The sequence below is a fragment of the Tamandua tetradactyla genome, chromosome 11 (genome assembly GCF_023851605.1).
Source record: "Tamandua tetradactyla isolate mTamTet1 chromosome 11, mTamTet1.pri, whole genome shotgun sequence".
Lineage (NCBI taxonomy): Eukaryota > Metazoa > Chordata > Mammalia > Pilosa > Myrmecophagidae > Tamandua > Tamandua tetradactyla.
The window spans coordinates 39680036-39701386 of NC_135337.1; the positions used below are offsets into that span (position 1 = coordinate 39680036).

The following is a 21351-nucleotide window of genomic DNA, read 5'->3' on the forward strand; positions in this document are numbered from 1 at the left end:
TTTTGTGCTTCAAAGAACTTTGTCAAGAAAGTGAAAAGGCACCCTACTTAATGGGAGAAAATATTTGAAAGCCACATATCTGAAAAAGGTTTAATATCCAAGAATACATTAAAAAATCCTACAACTCAGCGATAAAAAGACAAACAACCCAGTTAAGAAATGGGCAAGAGATTTGAATGGACATCTTTCCAAAGAGGAAATACAAATAGCTAAAAAGCATATGAAGGGGTACATGGGTAGTTCGGTGGTTAGAATGCCCCCCTTCCATGTGGGAGACTCGGGTTTGATTCCAGATCATGCATCCAAAAAAAACATATGAAAAGATGTTCAGCATCACTGGCTATTAGAGAAATGCAAATCAAAATCACAGTGAGTTATCATTTCACACCTACTACAATGTCCACTATTAAAGAAACAGAAAACTGCAAGTGTTGGAGAGGATCTGGAGAAATAGGAACACTCATTCCCTGATATACAGTTTGGCAGTTCCTCAGAAAGCTAAGTATAGAAATGCAATATGATCTGGCAATCCCACTATAGGTATGTACCCAGAAGAAATGAAGGCAGGATTTAAACAGACATTTGCACACTGATGTTCATAGTGACATTATTCACAATTGCAAAAAAATGGGAGCAGTCCAAGTATCCATCAACCAATGACTGGATAAACAAAGTGTAGTATATACATTACAATGGGGTGGGCCCCATGGCTCAGCAGGCAGAGTTCTTGCCTGCTATGCCAGAGACCCAGGTTCAATTCCCAGTTCCTGCCCATGCAAAAAAAAAAGATACATACAATGGAATATTATTTAGCTGTAAGAAGGAATGAAGTCCTGACACATGCAACAACATGGATGAACCTTGAGGACATTCTGTTGACTGAAATAAGCCAGACACCAAAGGACAAATCCTGTATGATCTCACTGATATGAACCAATTATAATAAGCAAAACTTATAGAATTTATAACATAGGTTGCCAGGAGATAGAATGGGGAGCTGATGCTGAATTTGTGCAGAATTTCTATTTAGATTGATTGTAAATGTTTGGAAATGGACAGTGGTGATGGCAGCACATTACTGTGATGTAATTAACAGTGCTGAATTAAATTTGTGAATGTGGTTGAAAGGGATTTGGGGGACGTGTATGTTAATAGAAGGAAAGTTAGAATATAAAACATGGGACTGTATAACACAGTGAAGCCTGTAATAAACTGTGACAGTGGTTAATAGTACAAATACAAGAATTTCTTTTATGAATTATAACAAATGAACATCACTACTATAAGGTGTTATTAATAGGGTAGTATACAGGTGGGAAATACACCTAATATAAACTATGATCTATAGTTAACAATAATATTTTAATATTCTTTAAAGAATCAGTTGTAACAAAGTTACCACACCAATGCAAAGTGTCAACAAGAAGGGAGTGTATGGGAATGTTGCATTTTTTATATGACTTTTATGTAAACCTACAACTTCTCTAATTATAAAAAAACATAATTTTTAAAAATCATTATACTAAATGAAAGAAACTAGATACAAAGTAATACATATTATATGATTCCATCTATATAAAATGTAAATATAAATAAATCTATAGAGACTGAATTTGATTAGTGTTTATTTAGGGTTTGGGAAGGAAAGAGGGAATGAGAGGTGACTGCTAAGGGTATGGGATTTTTCTTTTTGGATAAAGAAGATGTTCTAAAATTGTGGTGATGAAAACACACCTCTGTGATTTTCCTAAAAGTCATTGATATGCACTTTAGATGAATTTATGTTATGTAAATATATCTTAATGAACCACTTAAAAAAATTGGCACGTGCCAAATGTTTGTTGATTGAATGAGAAAATGTGTTGTTTTATTGGTCATAAATGTGCTGGTTTTATGACACCAACCTCGGGTGTTATATAAGATTCTACAAAGGTTCCATGCAAACTAGGGCAACATTCCAGAAACCTACAACCTCCAGATAGGTCTCTGGACCAGATAAGTCCTGAATTGCAGAGAGGTCAGCCTCTCCAGAACATCAACTAGTTCCATCCCCCTCTCCCATATTATTGACATCCTCTCCCAACATGAGAAACTTAGAATGGGCAGAGCCCAAATACTTCCTAAGAGTGGGAGAAAGATCAGAGGTGATGGTAGAGTTATACAGAGAAGGTCGGCTTTAACAAATGAGTTTGATTGCTGAATCATTGTATTGATATTTCTTTTGGTCTCCAATATCTTAGAGCAGCTAGAAGTAAAAACCTAAAATTTTGAAGTTGTAAACCATACCAAACGCTGAAATCTGTTCTACAACAACTGTTACAATGGGCTTTGAAATTTATTGGTTTTTTTTGTGAATAAGTTATTTTTCACAAAAAAAGAAAAAGCTGATTGTGATGATAAATGCAAAAAATAAAAAATTAAAATAATTAAAAAAAATTTTTTTTTAATTTACTAGTCCAGTTGGCCACAGTGACCAAAGATGTGCTGAGTAGCAAAGGTTAAAGTGGCATAAAGAAGGGCAGTGTGGCCTTTTTAATATGACCAGGGAAAACAGATGTGACTTGGATGTGTCAGCAAGTTCTAAGCCATTTGCACCTTGACGTGCTAGAGACATTACATTAGTTTCTTATGTGGCTTCCTTGGCATTATCTACATGTAACACTTGGCATTAAAAGGCACAACAATCTGCAACAAGTTGAGGAAATAAAACCATCTCGCCACCAACAAAGCTATGTTGCTACTATCCAACTCTTCAAAGCTGGATAAGAATACAGAGAGGTTGACAGTATAATTTTAAACCTTTTATAATATGATGAATTATGAAGAGACTGGGAAAATTTAAGTGGACATTGAAATTGTAGTGGTAATAGCACAGTCTCCAGTTGCACAGTACAGCTGTGGGTGACTGAGACATGTCAGTAGAAGACAAGCCAACTCGGATGTTTTAGTTTGCTAAAGCTGCAGGAATGCAATACACCAGAAATGAGTTGGCTTTTACAATGGGGATGTATTAACTTGCAATTCTTAGGACATGAAAATGTTCTAATTCAAGGCATCAACAGGAGGATACCTGGACTCTGAAGACAGGCTGCCAGTATCATATCTGTCACATGTGAAGGCAGATGGCCAGCATCTGCTGGTCCGTCTCTCCAAAGTTTCATTGCTTTCAGCTTCTGGCTTCCATGGCTTCCTCTCTCAGCTTCTCTGGATGTGTTGTCTCTAAGCTTCTCTGGGGCTTCTCTGGGGCTCCTCTGAGCAATCTGGGCTTTTTCAACATGTCCTTTATCCTTCTATAAAAACTCCAGTAAGAGAATTAAGACCCAACCTGAATGAAGTGAGTCACTTCTCAACTGAAATAACCTAATCAAAAGGTCCTATTTATAGTAGGTCTGCACCCACAGGAATGGATTAAAAGAACTTGGCCTTTTCTGGTATACATAAAAGCTTCAAACAGCAACATCCAAGAACTTCTGGTAGCCCACTGAGCAGAAACTGCTAAAGGAAAGAGGCTTGGCAAAAAAGAGGTTGATGCAAATTCTTAATGGAGCCACAGCACAGAACTGTTCATCAAGCTTCATGAGCACATTCGCAAAGTCCAGCAAGAATACGTGAAACATTTGGAATGGACATTATTGAAAATATGCAGCAAAAGTCAGTTGGAAAATATTGAATCTAAGTAAAAAAGTATTCAGCTAGAGTGCTATTGCAAGATATTGTAAACATAGCTTCTCAATAAAAGTTTATAAGGTCTTTTATTTATCTTGTATATTACCGATATTGAGTTTTTGATGTTTGGGGTTTGGAAGAGATTTTGCTAGAAGAGAAGAAGAGTTGGGCTCAAAAGTGATATAAATATCTTTTATTTCTTTAGGGAAAATAATAACAGCAACTTCTGGTTTTAAGCACATATAAAGCACGTGTTCAGCCAGGCACTGAACTAGGTGCTTTACATGTATATTATCTCATTTTTTACTCCCATAACCCCTGTTAGGAAACATTTTCCTGTTTTAAGATTAGGAAACTGAGGCTCAGGTTAATTCATCTCAAGTCAAAGAGCTCAAGTGGCAGAACCAGCATTCAGCTCCCAGATTTTTTCCATGCACCATAAGGACCCAAAAGGGGTGAAATGAGAAGTCAGGATGATGATGTAAACCTGATAGGAAAAATGAGGAGAAAGAAACAAGAGCCATAAAAGAAAGTAAATAGAGAGTAAACAGGGGAAGTAAGACAAGGAGGCCAGATATTGAGGAGAGGGGATTTTTTTACTGATTGGGTCCTTTAGCACAGTGATATCCTTGGTCGTTATCATCATTCAGAGCCATCTAAGCTGACTGTCTTGAGTCCCGTGGGACATCTTACAGAGAGCTCACTTCCCACCTTATGTTATGCCTCCAGAGGACTGTGTTTAAGGCAGAGATGATACAAGAAATTTACCACATCTCTTGAGCTTCCAGGAGCTGAAAGGGAATCAGGTTTAAATTATTCAAATGTAAATGCCTTCCTTGTATGTGCTCTATCTTGACATTGGCTTCACAGAAAAGGCTATAATTTTAATTCACTAGAAAGCAGATGGGCTCTGTCATAGGATGGTAAAACATGAGAAACTTGTCCAAACGTAAGAAAAAGCAACAGCTTTTCTGTTGCAGATCCACTGCATAGCACAGGTTATTTGTCACTGGCTGCACACAGGCTGGAGTTTTTCAAAATAATCAATGTCGTAGCTAACATTTATTGAACAGTTACTACGTTCTGGGCTCTGTGCTAGGTGCTTTACATGCATTTAATGATCAAGGGGAGCCTAGGAAGTTGATACCATTATGAATAAACACCCATTTTAGAGATGAGAAAACCAAGGCTCAGAAAGTTACACAACCTAAGATCACTCAGCTAACAAGTAGCAGAGCTAGGGTTTAAACTCCATGCTCTTGATGATAATACTATTCTATACTGACCCTCCCAGTGCAGCGATTGTAAATGTGTAACCCTAATAACTCTACAGTACTCATTCTGAAGAAAAAAAAAAGGTGGAAGAAGAAGAGAAAGGAAGAATTATTATCTCAAGATTACTCCCAGCTCTTGAAGAGAAAGAGATGTGGGTTGGATGACTGGATGCATTACAGGCGGCCTGGACCCACTTCCCACCCAGAAAAGGAATCTGTAAGCAGAGGGTGGGAGAAGAAAAGATGGGCCAGAAAGAAACGGGAATATAAAGTAAAAATATCAAATCATGGTGTATATAGAGTGAAACAGAAAGGAAGGTCTTGTAAACACTTAGAATAGAATATGGAAATTTATGTAGTTAAGATTTGAATTAATTAAGATCATTTTTCTAATTTCACGGGCTAAAATAGACCCATTCAGCTCAAACTTTGGAATCAATATTGTTTATTCTGACAGTTTCTCTCCACCCTGAGTAACGCTTCGTGCCACTCTACAGGGTTAGTGTCTCAATGAAAGGTGGATGTGTTGTTTGCTCATATAATTTTTCCCCCTTTTAAAAGTTAATTAAGTCAACATTAACCATGGCTATGTAACCACAGTTTCTTGAAGGTTCATGGTTTGGATCTTTTCCTGTAAAAATTCCTGTTTCCATAGTTATATTTAGTGTGCCTGCCTGAATAGCTGGCTTGCGGTGGACCCGTGTGTAAAGGCAATGCTGGGCCTGTTTGCAGCTGAGTGTCTGATTCACTGAAGCCCAGCCGTGCCAAGAGCATGCGGTTCCCAGTGGACAGCTGCCCAGGTTCGGCCACTCCTGTTGCTTCTCCAGAAATCTGCCTGAGATTAGCATTGCCCATCTAATGCCCATATGGTCCTGTAATTCTCAAAACTGTTTACTTGATGTTTAAACAATGTTTAAACTTGCCCATGCCCTAACTTTGAAATTAACATAGTATCCTCCGTATCTGTGATATGGAACCGGCCTGATGACTTTGTTTATATAGATATGACTGAATGTTTAAAAAAGAGAGAGATGAGGGGGGACAAAAATCATTTTTTTAATGTCAGGGCAGTTATTTTAACTTGGAAAAAACCACAAGCATTTATCCTCTAAAACCTTAATTTTGAAAGGCACAGGACTTTTAAAGAAATACTGTGTATCTGAAACTGGAATATAGTAGCCTCCTACTTCTGTTTTAAACTTGATTCGGATACTTTCCTGGAAAGAGATGTTACATTTAAACTTTTAAGACCAAAGTCCATATTATTGCTGAATTCCTAGTAATCTTTGAAATGTTAAGTTATATAAATGTTAAGATACTATTCATAATAATAGCAAAAGCTAAGAGTAGCTCAATTCTCTTGGTCTTTCTCAGTGTATTTTCCATGGATACAGAGGCAGAGATGCTAAAAGGAAACAGTTAAGTTTTTCTGGGTTCACTCTAGCCCAGCAAGTCATGGTAAATGTTGTTTTGCTTCTTTTTTATACTATAGCAATAATTCCATTTCCCCTTACATAGGAGAACTTCTTCTGCTGTTAAAAGAGGTCATTAGATGTATTCATTACTACATTAAGACTGTTTTGTCCATGGAAATAATTTTTTATTGTTCTGAGTCACCCTGGTTTGTGGAATTTTTACATGAGTTCCAGGATAAAGATGAGATATTATATTTATTTTACTTTGTATCCTCTCTAATGTTTTGAGACTGCATGAATGTCAGACTTGTTAAAATATTTCCATATTTTTGTTACTTTAGAAGTTACTCTGCTATATTTGTCTCTTAAACTCCTCATTGACAATTCACTATGTGTACTCAGCATGGTGTATTTTGGCAGAACTACCCGCTTTTCCCAATGCGCTCTGCTCATGTGATCTCTTATTTTGCCCATAGCCCCTATTCACATCTTCTCAACATATCTTCACTATGTTAAAGGTTGCACAGACCTTCAAAAAAATTTTAATTGTTTTGCTGATGCTGGAAGGGCTTGAATTAAATTGTGAACTTCAAAGTGCGTTTGTTATGCCTTACTTTTTTTTCTTGCCCTAAAGTAAACCTCACTGTAAGTGTTTCTAGTTCAGCCCAGAATATCTCTGTGCTTAAACCACGCCCCAAATCATAGAACGTCCCTGAAATTCATTCTCAAATATTCTTTGGTTTGATTGCAGTCTAGCAAACTGGGTTTTAAAAGTTTAAATACAGACTTAAATGGCAGTTCAGATTTGCAGAGAAGCCTTGTATGTTTAAAATATATTTGAATAGTAAACAGTGATTCCCCTATGGGTTGAGATTTCAAGTTACTGGTCATTGTCATTGATGTTACTTCCACATAGTGCCTTAACGTGCCTGTAATTCTAACTGACCAACTGACTGACTGACTAAGGTTTAAAATTAATTCTTGTACTTTCAGGCAAGGGTAGAGGTATTGAGCGCTACGCCTCCCACCTTGCTTGACTCATGGCCCAACTTAGCCTCCAACAGAAAAAGGAACCATTATATTGACTCAGTCTTAGACTAGAAGAGGATAAAGTTAGACAACTTCTAACAGATAATTTATTCTCTAAAAATAAAGATTGGTCCTTTACTATACTATGTATGTTCACAGGGTGTGTGTGTGTACATGTGCACACGTGCATGTGTAAATAATCACTTCCGATTTCTTGTTGCTGGCTTTATTGTTAGGAAATGGTAGGATATTCATTTGTATCATCTTATTTTCAACAGGTTGATATGATGAAAGAAGCGTTAGAAAAACTTCAGCTCAATATAGTAGAGATGAAAGATGAAAATGCAACCTTAGATGGTGGAGATGTCCTCTTCACAGGTATAGTTGTATTTGGTTTTCCTATCCAAAAATATTCCTAATACTTGGATTATATTCACTTATTAATTATTATTACCAAATGATAGATGCTAATTGCATGGACCTTGGGAAATATAAAAAAAGACAAAAGAGAAAAAACATTCAAAGATAATTACTTAATTGGGTGTACTTCCTTTTAGTCTTTAAAAATTTTTTTTAATTTTTATTTCTTTTTACCTGGGCAGGCATCAGGAACTGAACCCAGGTTTCTGGCACAGCAGGCGAGAACTCTGCCACTGCACCACCATTGCCCACCCATATTTCAAATTCATATATTTGCACTATTTACAAGAATATTATCCACCTGCAAATAGCTTTTTTTTTGCAAATACCTTTTTGTAACTTGCTTCTACCATGTTCTTCTGTGAATGACATGACTTTGTGGGTTACATAGCTTTCCATTGTATTACTATATCTAGTTTGTATTTAAAAGATCCTTAATTCAAGATTAGTGTCATTTATAGATAATTTTCTTTCTAGATGGAAAGAGGAACTTCAATAATTTTCAATGCAAATTAACCTGGCTTAATGTCAGATGAAGAAAAGCCAAACTCAATAAAATATAAACAGCTAATATTATTAATCTAACTGGAATCAGTTTATAGATTGGATATAATATGGCAACTAAAAAACCAGTAATTCTAACATTGAACATTTTCAATTCTTTATGGTCATATTATTATTGTTTTGTAAATCCTGTGCTAAAATCTGGATTCCTGGGTTCATTCTGGTTGTATTGATAAACAACAAAATCAGTGGTACTTTTCAATTTGTAGTAAGAATATACATCCCCCTAAATGTCAGAGATTACTACTGTTGCAGAGCCTGGTTCCCAGAGGTTTGCGAAGGTAGCCCCAAGTGGCTCATTGAAAACATGACGTTTCTTAAAAGTCTAATACTTTAGCTGATGTGAATTTTACACTGAATCCCATGTGTATACTCAAAGCATGGCTTTCTTTGTTTTAATATAAGAATTACATCTTGAATTACTTACAAATGGATGTAACATTTCAGGAGGAGGGAAAGTGGCTGTCCTGTGACATTTGAGCAGCTCCTAGCTCAGTGCCACAAGCCATGGGGTGGGGGTGCGGGATCATTGTGGGGCACCATTCTCATCCCAGGTTGTGTGGACGGTATCCCGTGGAATGTGCCCCGCAAGCCAGTGTTGCCGCTGTCAGAGGCAGCGACCCTGCCTCTGGGGTTTGGTTTGCGTGTCAGTTCGAGAAATGCAGCCTTAAAAACACAGAGCAAGGAGTCAAGGAAGCCCGTTCGGTATTCTCAGTTCTGATCATGCCATCAGACTCAGGCAGTCCTTGAATCTGCCCAGTAAGTTCCCCCTTAAAATATTCTCTGAGTCTCCCGTTGATGGTACTTTCAGTTTTTTTGGTAGCATGGAATGACATGATTCTCTTAGAAAACAGGTGTTCTTGGAAAGCTAGATGTATAAATCACACTTCTCTGTAATAAAAAAGCGAAAACATTTTTAGCAGCACATAACCATATAATAACTTATAAACCAAGTACTGATAGCATTTAATGTGTGGTTTAAAACAAGCTATTTTCATGGCCATTTAGCTATCTAAATATATCATTTAGCTAACTGTTAGCTATCTTAACAGTTGATCTGAACAGGCTCCCTAAAAATCTTCTTGGTATTATAGCACAACTTATACTAGGAACCTCATCCTTTGGTCAAAGGTCTTTCCACAGCATCTCAACCCTAGCATTTTTACCATAGCTTCTAATTAGGAGACAAGCATTGAGGCTTTCCTTTGACACTATCTCTAGACTTTTGGATGTGGTAGTCTCAATTTTAAGTTAATATCTTAATAGTTATTTTGGTCAAAACCGAGGTAGTATTGGGATATTATTTCTCAGCTTGGCACCTCATTCATCACCTGTATTCTGAATCCAAGAAGGGAGCCTAAAAATGTCTGGGCCTGCCTTCTGTTTCCTACTTTTCAATTTTTATAGTAAGTAGAGTTGGATAAGAAACAGAAGTATAGAACTTTCCATGTGCTCAGTGTCCTCTTCCTTCTGGGGCTTCATTAATAATTTATCAGGAAATGGACTGAAGGAAAGCTCCTTTCCAACTTCAGTTTCTCCTGGGAAATCTGTCAGTCAGGCAAATAGCTATTGGCAAAAAAGTGTTCCTATCCCAGTTCAAGTAAATATGCAACATCAACTTACCTCTACTTTTATTTACTTTTATTGTGATATACAGAGTACATTAAAAAGAGTTATAAAATCTTTATGTACAATTTAAAGACCAATAATAAAATGAACACCTGGGTATCCACTGCCCGATTTAAGAAATAAAATATTAGTGAGAATTTAGAAACCCTGTGTGGCCCCCCATTTCCAACCCCTCCCTCCTCTCAGCTGGAGGTAACCAGTGTCCTGAATTTTGAGTTAATCATTGTCTTACTTTTGAGTTTCACCTCTGTCTATATTTTCCTAAATTATATGTTGTTTAGTTTTGCTTGTCTTGTAGCTTTATTAGATTTATACTATATGAACTCTTCAGTGTGACTTTTCATTCTATGTTGATGTGTGTAACTGTGTTATTCATTTTCACTGTTATGTAGTCTTCTGTAGTAAAAATATTCTCCAGTGTATTTTTTTTCTTTGTATATGCTGCATGGTGGGGGGATCATATTTCATTCTTTTTCCATGTTGACTATCCTGTTATTGCAGCACCATTTGTTGAATTTTTTTCTTTTTCATTGTTTTGGGACATACACATCAGGGGATCAAACCTGGGTCTCCTTCATGGCAGGCGAAAATTCTACCACTGAGAACTACCTTTGCACTCCCTCCCCAATGTTTTTATTCATTTTGCTTCTACCATATATTTGGGTATTTTCCAGTTTTCTCTATTATCTTCAATGCTGTTATATACAGTCTGTTTTTTTTAACTTTGTATTTTTAAATACATTCAAAGGACAGTTACAAAAAGAATGTAAACCCCATACAGAGAACTCCACCTACCCCTATTCCTGCAGATACCCAGATCCATGAATTTTAACATTTTGCCACATTTGCCATATCTATCTGTTATTCCATTTTCTGATCATTTGAGTGTAGGTTGTATACCATCATGTACATTTCCTAAGAACAAGGATATTCACTTATATAACCACTTTAAGTACAGTTATCAAGTTCAAGAAATTTAACGTTGACGTAAAGTTTACAGTCCATATTACAATTTTTTCATAAGTCCCAGTAGTGGCCTTTTGAGCCTTTTCTCCTCCCTTGTTAGGTCCCGTGCAGGATCACATATTATATTTCATTAGCATTGTCTCTTTAGTTAATCTTTCTTTTTCTTTTCTTTAATTATGGGAATATATATAAATAACAAATTTTCACATCTCAACCACTCCCAAGCTTACCATTTAGTGGAATTAATCGCATTCACCTTACCACCTCCTATTACTAAAACTTTCCAATCTCTCCAAAGAGAAACCTTATACCCATTAGGCATTAACTTCCATTTCCCCTGCTCCCCCCACCTCTGGCAATCTTTATTCTACTTCTGTCTCTATGCGCTTGCCTTTTCTCTGATATTTTCTTTGTAGTTACCATGACACTTAAATTTGACATACTAAATCTATAACAATCTCATTTCCTTGGATACTAACTTGACTTCAATAGCATGTAAAAACTGTGTTCCTGTACCCCTCTGACCCCCTACCTATATGTAGTTGTCACAAATTACTTGGTTATATATTATGAGTCCAAAATTACTGATTTATCATTACACTTTACGCATTTGCCTTTTAGATCCTGGAGTTACAAATCAAAAATAGAATAGTACTGGCATTTGTAATTTATCCCTGTCCTTACCCTTAGGGATCTTTATTTCTTCATTTGGCTTGGATCTGTTGTCTGTTGTCTGTTGTCTTTCCTTTCAACCTGCAGAATTCTCCTTAGCATCTCTTATAGGGCTGGTCTGGTGTGGATGAACTCCCTCAGCTTTTGTTTATCTGAGAATGTCCTAATCTATCTCTCATTTTTGAAAGACATTTTTGCCAGATATAGAATTCTTGGTTGACAATTGTTTGCTTTCAGCACTTTAAATATCTTCCTGCTGCCTTCCTACCATTATGGTTTTCAGTGAGAAATTGGCACTTAATCTTATTGAGGCTCCATTGTGTGGGACACACAGCTTCTCTCTTGTAGTTTTCAGTATTCTTTGTTTATCTTTAGCATCTGATAGTTTGAGCATAATATGTTGTGGCTTGAGTCTATTTGGGTTTATCTTGTTCAGAATTTGTTGAGCATTTCAGATGTGTATACTCATATCTTTCATTAAATTTGGGAAACCTTCAGCCATTACTGTTCAAATATTCTTCCTGCCCCTTTCTCTCTTTGTTCTGCTTCTGGGACCCCCACAATGTGTATATTGATATACTTGATGGTGTCTCACAGACTCTATTCAATTTTTCTTCATTCTTTCTTCTTTCTGTTCCTCAGAATGGATGAATTCAATAGTCTTGTCTTCAAGGTCATTGATTCTTTCTTTTGTTAGCTCCAATCTGCTACTGAACCCCTCTAGAGAATTTTTAATTTCTTTTACTGTGGTCTTCAGCTCTGTTTATTTCCTTTTCATGATCCCCATCTCTATATCTATATTCTATTTGTGTTCATCTGTTGTTTTCCTAAGTTTCTTCAGTTCTTTGTCCATGTTTTCCTTTGGGTCTTTGAGCATATTTAGAACCTTTTTTTTTAAGGTCTTTGTCTGGTATGTCCTACCTCTGGTTCTCCTCACTAATGGTTTCTAATGTTTTAATGTTCCCTTTCAACTGGCCCATCACTTCCTGTTTCTTTGTCTATTTTTTAATCTTTTTTTGAAACCTGGGCATTTTAGTATTTTGATTAGTTATCCCTAGAATTTAGACCCTGAACATTTATCAAGCTAGTGTTATGAAAGAGCTTACCTTAAATGCCAGGAGCTTACAAAAAAAAAGTGAGGAAAGAAAACACCTTTCCCAGTCTTTGCAGATTGACCTGTGTGAGTATGTTCCTTCAGAGTTAATCCATACAATGAGTTTAAAGAATAGCTCAAGGCCAAAGCACAAGGGCCTCTCTGATCCTTTCTACACATGCGTCTTGTCTTGGGCATGCACGTGTGACCCCAGGAATTCCCCCCATTTACACAGATATGAATGTCTTTTCTTCCTTAGGAAGCAGTTCCCTCATATCCCAGGCACAGCACTATATGTCCAAAAGTCAGGTATCCCATAGTCAGCTATGACTTAACTGCTCTCCCACAGCATTCTATAAGAGAGTTCTGTGAGCTGCCTTCTGTATACAGGGCAAGTTCTGGGGCAGCAAGTCTGCATCACCAGAGACTTTGAGCCAGACATTCAGGTACCCAGCATCACATGAGGGTTACTCTGATCCCTCCAAAACTGGGACCAGTGATCCATACTGATGCATTTTTAAGTTGCTTTTTTCTAGATTTGGCATTTGCCCTCGTACTGCAATCCTTCTTGTTCTGCCATCTTGATGCTCCTCCCATCCTTGTATACTTTAATATATACACGTATATATCCTGGAAACATGTATAAAAGTTTTCAGGTGATGGAGTAGACTACTTTTTCTTCAATTAGATGATTATGCAATTTTCTTCTTTAAGCTTTCTTGATGTGGTTATATTAATTAATTTTCTGATATTGGACTAGTTTTGCATCCCTAGATGCAAACCAGACTTGATCATGATATATTCTCTTCTTAATATAGTGTTAGATCTGATTTGCTAATCTTTCATTTAAGTCTTTTCTTTCTGTGGCTTATAATTTTTCATAATATCCTTGTTTGGTTTTGGTAAAAAAAAAAAAAGTAATGTTAACCTCATAAAATGTATTAGGGAATAATCCTGTTTTTCTGTTCTCTAGAATTATAGAACTTACCTATAAATAGACACTGTGGGCCTGGTGATTTCTTTGTGGGAAGATTTTCAATTAATCCAGTTTCTTTAATGATAACTTGATTTTCATCTACATTTTCAAATTTGGGATATAAATGTATTCATAAGTCTTAATATCTGTTTCAGCATCACAGCATTTACTGTTATGTCCTCTTTTTCATTTGTTATATTGTATGTTTGTGCGTTCTCCTTTTCTTCTGCCAGAGGTTTATCCGTGGTGTTAATTTTTTTGAGAAAACAACATTAAGCTTTTTTGAACTCTCTATTGTATATTTCCTTCTTCTGTTTCTATCTTTATTTCCTTCCTTCAAATCTTTGTTTTTATTGTTTTTTTCCTTAAATCTCAAGTTTCAGTTTTATAATTAATTTTGAGCCTTTCATTTTCTCTAATGTAAGTAGTTAGGCAATAATTTTCCCTCTAATATTGTTTAGTTAGATCCTTCCTGTTTTGATAATATTTTTGTTACAGCTTAATTCTAAATCTTTTCTAATTTTCATTATGATTTTATCTTTGACTCATGAGTGGATAATGTCTAAAAAAAAAGGCTTAATGGTAATTATGTTAAGTTGCTAGGATACCAATGCATTACTCTGAAAATTTATATATAAAAGAAAAACTTAAGCATTTAGTCTTCTTTCCTCTTTTAATTCACTTCCAGTTAAACCAGTTACTTGATTAAGGCAAGTTTTGTTTTGTTTTGTTTTGTTTTTGTAGAAGAATTCCTGCCAGTAAACTAAGATCCCTAATTAAATAATAGATCTGTACAATGATCATTGAAAGATGGGAATACTATTAGATGAAGGCCTGATTGGGAAACATAAAATGGGGAATTTATCAGTCTAGTATCATTGGAAATGGTACAGCCAATTGTGTGCCTGAAGATGTGATGCGAAAGAAGTATAGCTCCACCTCTGAAGTAGTCTAATCCAAAAAAATGGAATAAGAATCTAATATGGCATCAAGATGAAACCATCAGTTTACTGAAAATAAAAAGGATAAAGGAACAATTTAAATGTTAAATGACATGCAGGGAAACAATCAGCCAAATTAAGAATGTAAGCTGTTGAATAGGACAAATGACCTGATATCTCATATAACCGAATGAAGTAAGGGAGTAAAAAAAAGAAATGGGGGGAGAGAGTGGACTGGCGTAGAAGAAGATGACATGAGACATAACAAGCAAAAAATATATATTTTTTAAATATTTCAATTCAGTGTGTTTAGTTGTTTTCATCTAGAAGGTCGCTTAGAGCATCTAGCTCACCATCTTGCCAGAAACAGAAGCCCAGCTTACTTTTTAAAGAGAAAAGCAGTATATTTTTTCTGTGCTTTCCTATCCCACCCTAGTCTTTTAAGATGGAAATAGTGCTCATGCCCCATTAAAAATGTCTTATAACTTGTTTAATGCATTGAATGTTTTTCTTTAAAATTGTGTATAATTGTAATTTACAAATCTATTTTATCTTAAGAGAATTAAGATATTAGGAAATGATATTTTTATTTGACCTAATTTCTTAATAAAATGCATAATATTTTTGTTGAATTAAAGACCTCTCCTTAACTTAAATTTTGACTTTTATGTTATGAGTTTTCTTAAAGGACAACATAGTCATCCTATTGCCAAAAAAAAATTGCCCGAGTGTCACAAAGGATTCCGTGTTTGCCAATAGCAGAAGGCTTTGAAATTTGTCATAACATCATTAGACCTTTATCATTTACCTCTTTTCAAAGATAAATGAAGATACTTTTATGAAAATAAAAGTAATATCAGTTATAAAGTCTTCTCAGGAAATTCCTTCTATATGTCTACTGTCCTTATACTTTACTATAATGCTTTGGGAAAAAATGTACTGATATCTGTTAGAATATATTTTCCACACTTCATTTGAAATTCTTTTCCAAAGAATTAAGGGATCATGAAAATCTCCATATTTATGTATTGCCTAACTCCATCTCTCCATGCTTACTTTTTTGTCTTTTATTGAAACCGCTTTTATCTAGTGCTCTGCCTTCTGAATAAAAAAATTGCAAAATTTCAGAAACGCCAAATAAGTAGAAAGTTCCAGCCTCCTAAAAAATATATTATATTTTTGCAGTTTATAGATAGGTGTCTTCTGATGTTATTAAGTTCCATTTTGCACTTTATAGATAGGTGTGAAATAAATAAATGGGTGGGTCTTCTTAAAGGTTAGATCAGAGCACCAGTAAGCAGTAGACTTACTTTACCCAGATTGTCTCTCTAGGTCTTACATAATCTCATTGTAAGAAAAGGGATCTGGCTTTATTAAGAATGACCAGTGATGTTCTTTTATGGAACAAAAAAAAGGAAATACTGCTCACTTGTCATTGTTGTTATACAACAGATTATTAAATGTTACAGATTATTGTGTCTAATGCTGTTATTTCCTAGATAAAACATTCATTTCTGAGGGCAATCGTTTGAAATACATTTTTTGTAAAGAACGTAGGGATCAGAGTATAACTGGAGCTGCCCTCTGTGGTAGAAGAAAACCATGTGATGCTTTAAGGACATTTATCTATAGATAAAAGAAGTAGCATGTAGCCTGCTAGCACTACCCACTTACTGTATTCCATGGCATTTATTATAGGCAGAGAATTTTTTGTGGGCCTTTCCAAACGGACAAATCAACGAGGTGCTGAAATCTTGGCTGATACTTTTAAGGTAGGTAAAAATAATCTATGCTTGGCACAGAGTAATTAGTTAATACTTATTCACAGATCCATTGATAAATATGTCATGGATAATGGTGTTCCTCTGTCTGTGGCTTTGCAAAATAATTCCTAGTATTTGTACATTTACTAGAATTAGAAGCTATGAAATTCAAATTTCTTGATCAGTAGGCTTCACTGGCTACCACAGCATTAACAGAGTTATTGTGGACATCTTCTGTTTTCTCCCCATGTATAATCCTAAAAACACCTGGCAGATGTTCCTGACACATTCAGGGACTTACAGAACAATCTGGAGCCCCATTTGGCTCTGACATGGAGATGTGGGCTTTTTGGATTAGAATCAGGGCTGCCTGTCCTTGGGTCCCTGCTGTGGGCCTAGCCCTCTGCTGGGTACTGCGTACACATCCTGTCCCACTCCCTTTACTTTATTCATCATGAACAGAAAGGCTTGTCCAGCTGCTTAGGAAGAGATATACCCCCCACAAGAAACCCTGTTCCCCGGGAGCATGTGGAGGTTCCTGCTGAGCCACGCTTTGTAGACACAAAGCGTGTGATTTTTGGACACACCCTCCCAGAGAAGCCCCTCCATAGATCAAACAGCCAGCCACCTCATTGCTGTTGACACAGTCACACATCTGGGAGGAAGTTCTGTAATTTCTTCCTAGATTCAGTCGTCATTTAACTGGCAATGCCAAAACCTATGCCTCCCAGTTTTCCTTCTAGATATGCAAGGAACCTGGAAGCCTCCAGAGGAGTAGGCGTGGGTCAGATAGGTTCTTAATTGCTTTTCAAAGTATTCTGAGACATCGAACTGTCCTTCTATGATATATAGGACTATGCGGTCTCCACAGTTCCGGTGGCTGATGCTTTGCATCTGAAGAGTTTCTGCAGCATGGCTGGGCCTAACCTGATCGCCATTGGGTCCAGTGAGTCTGCACAGAAAGCCCTCAAGGTAAATACAAAAATATGCTCTTTGTAAATCCCTCAGGCAGCACCACAGTCTTTTTTTAATTCTGTCTGCTGGGCAGGCATTAAGGAAGGTGGCTGGTACTTGTGCTTTCTGTGATGTGCACTGTCATGACCTCAAATTCATTAGGAACCACAGGCGCCTAAGAGTAGGAAGAACTCTTCACTGGTGAGCCATCCTTACTCATGCGTCAAGGTTCTTAGAAATGCCATAATTCAGAATAATAAACGCCTAGCTCAACACGGTTACTCCCTCTAAGGGAAAGGAGAGTCTGCCGCCAGATGAAGCACCCTGTGTTGTATTTTGCCTCCTAAGTCTCGTAGTTGATACTCAAAGGGTTGTTATGTTATTATTTTTTTTTTTAATAACTGAAAAGTTGCACAATAGTCTTGTAGAAAGCTGTGATTCAGAAGTACCTAAAATGTTTACCTACTTCATTGCATTTGGAATAATTCAGTTTTAAGACAGGGATTTTCCTCATTTTGCAAATGAAAATAGGAAAGCCCAGAAAACTGATTGATGACTTGTCCAGGTCACACAGCTAGATCATAAGTGGAAGTCATTGATAATGAAGAAGACCTTCCATTTTCACAGTCCTTTATAGTTAAGACACTTTCCTTCTCTGTTACTAACCACCCGATGAATTAAATTGGAAGCTCCATATGGCAAAGACTATGTCACCTGTGCTCACCATTATGCTCCTTTATGTGGGCCCTTAATTAATCTTTATAAATGAATGAGAGAGGTAGTGTTATCTCCATTTTTCAGATGAGAAAACTAGATAAAGTGATTTGCCCTAGGTCACAAGGATAAAAGTAAGTGGTGGGCTGGGCCTGAGACCAGGCTCTCAGGTGACTGCAGGTCACATACATGAGGTATTAGTAAATCTATGTGCCCGAGGTATACAATTTATTTGTATGACCTTTCAGGTCTTTATACTCCTGTGTGAGGGCTAAACTTGGTAGAGTTTGACTGGAAGCAATCATTGTGTTGAGTTGCTATCTGCAAATTGGTCTGCCAGCTCACCTGGCCTCTTTCCCCACTTCTCAGACTCTATCTGTTGTTGTAGCCCTAGGACCTTTGTCACGTATTGTTAAGCATCTGTCTCAGAATTTTATTTCTGTTGGAGAATCTCTTTTGTTCTGCTGCATCTGGAAGGCTTGTCAGCTCTCTGGTTGTTGAAAATAGGTCTTGAAAGAAAGAATGTGATGAATGGTGTCACTCAAGGGGTTTAAGATTCTTTTTCTGCTTAGGGATTTTCTGCCATGTCTGTCTATGGCAGCTTGGTCTATGCTTATCTAAAACGGATCACAAAGTCTTAAGGCAGGAGAGGACTGAAGTTGGCTTATACCAAGACTTTGTATAAATGAGCAGAAAGAACTCCTTCTGGATAAACAGACTAGAAAAAGTAGGGCCACCTCCCATCTAAGTAGACTAGGTCCCTAATTCAAATTGCTTATAATCAAGTATGTAGAAACTAACACAATACACAGAAAGAGAGAATGCAATATGGTTAACTAGCACTATAGCACATGAAGTAGGCCCCAACTGCTATTACATGTTCAGAAGAGAGGGAGGAGCTCATTAAGGCTATGTATTCAGAGAAAGTTTCATGGAGAAATGAGGCTAGATGTAGGCCTTGAAGGATGGATGGCATTTGGCAGGGTGGAATTCAGTGAAGAGTGTTCAGGTGGGGACATGGCATAAAAGCAAAGAATGAGCAAAATACATTCCTGAGATGTGAAAACCAGCCCAATTATGATAATAAAGGGTTTTTTGAGAGCTCCTGGAGACAGAGCTGGATGGAGCAGGAGAAATGTGAAGAGGTAGGGACTTAAAATGAAGGAGAAGAACAAGTTTATCTCTGCAAGGCAGTACTCTAGGCACCCACAGGGCTCTGAGCAAAGGTGACACAGTGCCTGCATTGCTTCTGAGATGTTGGACTAGCATTCTTTTTACAGAAAAAAAAAAAGGAAGGAAGTCCCTGCAGTTAGAAAAGCGGGCCACCAATGACCTAGAGAGAGAAAGCCAGGTCCCAAGTCCCATTGTATGCCTTAGAAACCTATCCCCATTTTCTCATTCATCCTCCTCTCCACGTTATCCAATGCTCTAATACTCATCTCTTAAATATGGTTAAGTAGCACTACGTTATATGAAGTAGGCCCCATTTCAAGGCATCCTGTGAGGACCTTGTAGACCTCCTTTCTGTAGAGTTCATGCAAGTTAGTGTCAATAATGATGTTCATTTTGTACTGGAAACCTTCTATGTCAGAAGCTATAAATAATCCTAACTGTCTAGAAAGGCATTCTTTGGAGATCATATTTTCCATCAGCAAATGTGCTGTCAAAACCATGGGCCTGTGGAGTCGGCCAGTGCCCTCCTGCCATGTTCCTCACGTCAAAATGCCCTGTTACCTTACGGTGAAAGCAGGAGGACAAATTGAACTGAAGAGCAATGCAGTCTCTATGAGGGCATGATCTCAGGTTGGCAATACGTAGGTTGATGAAATTCATATTTAGGTGAAAGTGAGCTGCTTCTTTATTCGAGAACAATGTGGCTCCTGTATTAGAATAATCAATAAAATTGAAAGTGGTGTAATTCCTACTTCCAACATGGAGATATAAATACAGATATAGATAGACAGAAAGACATGGATAGAGACAGAGACATCCGTTACAAATAATAAAGTGATACAGATTTTATTTTTCCTATTTTACAATAAAAATACTGAGATCTGTTGAAATAAAAAGCATTTTAACTAGGATTTCTCAGTTTCATGGTCAGGTTTCCTGAGCGCTGATTCTCTGCTTCCCGATTGCCCACCCCACTCGACTGCAGCACCCCTAACCCCATACCCATTCTTTTTCCACTGAAAAGCATTTCCCAGTTGTTTTGCCCTAGATTAACTTTAGCTGAGCTCCTTCTCTATCCTCCCCTTTCTCTATTTCTCCCTTTCTTCCCAAATTTTTTTTTTTTTTTTTTTTTTTTTGCTGATCTCTGGGATCCTCATCTGTTTCAGAGAAGGTAGTTCAGACCCAGATGTCTATTTTCTCCCCTGCCAACTTCGATGTCTCAGTCCTTGCCTCTGTAAAGAAGCTCCTGGCTACTTGGGCATCACTTTGAAAGGCACAGCATTTAACTAGAGGTGAATTGTGCCTTCCTGTGCCACACACCGAAAGTTTGATTACTTCCCACATCTGTCACCACTCGCCCAGTACTTGCCTCCTTCGGAATCTGAAAGCTTCTTATACAGTCACGCAAAGCTAAGAGCCCAGGGGTTTCTGGGTAGTCTTGCATCCGAAACACTTTGTAATGGGTTGTAATCTATTCTTGGTTAATGAAATGGGTTCTTATGGAAGTAGTCATCCTACCTGTCTAGGTTGTAATAGATTTAATATTGTGTGCATTGAATATTTAAATGAAATCACATCCATCCAGGAAGATTTTAGCATTTTCTATTTAAAGGCCCAGACCACATTTTATACAAAGTACCAAGGTAGGGAAGGAAGAAAAGACATATTACTGCATTTTACTGCTGATGTGGCCAGGGTTCTGGGAGTTAGGTTGATTTGACAAATTCCTGAAGACACTTACCATCAGGTCTGATCCCAAAACATACTATTATCTAAGCAAAATTAGTCTTTAGAGCAACCTGCCTTTTTTCTATAGGATTTTCCCACATGTCCCATATTCCCTTCGTGCCGCGGGACAGCTATCACCTTCATTATGTCCAAGTCCCTCTAGCTAGAAAAGAAAATAACGTAGGAGTAATTAATCCATGCACAGACATTAGACCTATCAGTACTCTTCCAGAAGGAATATTTGCCTTCTCAAAGAAGATGAGAACTTTAGTTGCTCCACAGCTTGAATTGTTATTTACAAATGTGATATTAAACCAAATAAGCCAAACTCCAAAAACTGTGTATTCTGTTATTTCATTTACATAAAATTAAAC

General features: G+C 37.0%; 1 protein-coding gene across 2 annotated transcripts in view; it reads left to right on the top strand.

The window, feature by feature from the left end:
• Nucleotides 1-21351, top strand: part of DDAH1 (dimethylarginine dimethylaminohydrolase 1) — a 172040-nt gene that overhangs the window by 127845 nt on the left and 22844 nt on the right. For both annotated transcript variants that reach the window (XM_077120412.1, XM_077120414.1), the window contains exons 2-4: nucleotides 7663-7762; nucleotides 16344-16417; nucleotides 17261-17380. In XM_077120412.1, the coding sequence (XP_076976527.1) occupies nucleotides 7663-7762; nucleotides 16344-16417; nucleotides 17261-17380 (294 nt within the window). The remainder of the gene's footprint in view (nucleotides 1-7662; nucleotides 7763-16343; nucleotides 16418-17260; nucleotides 17381-21351) is intronic.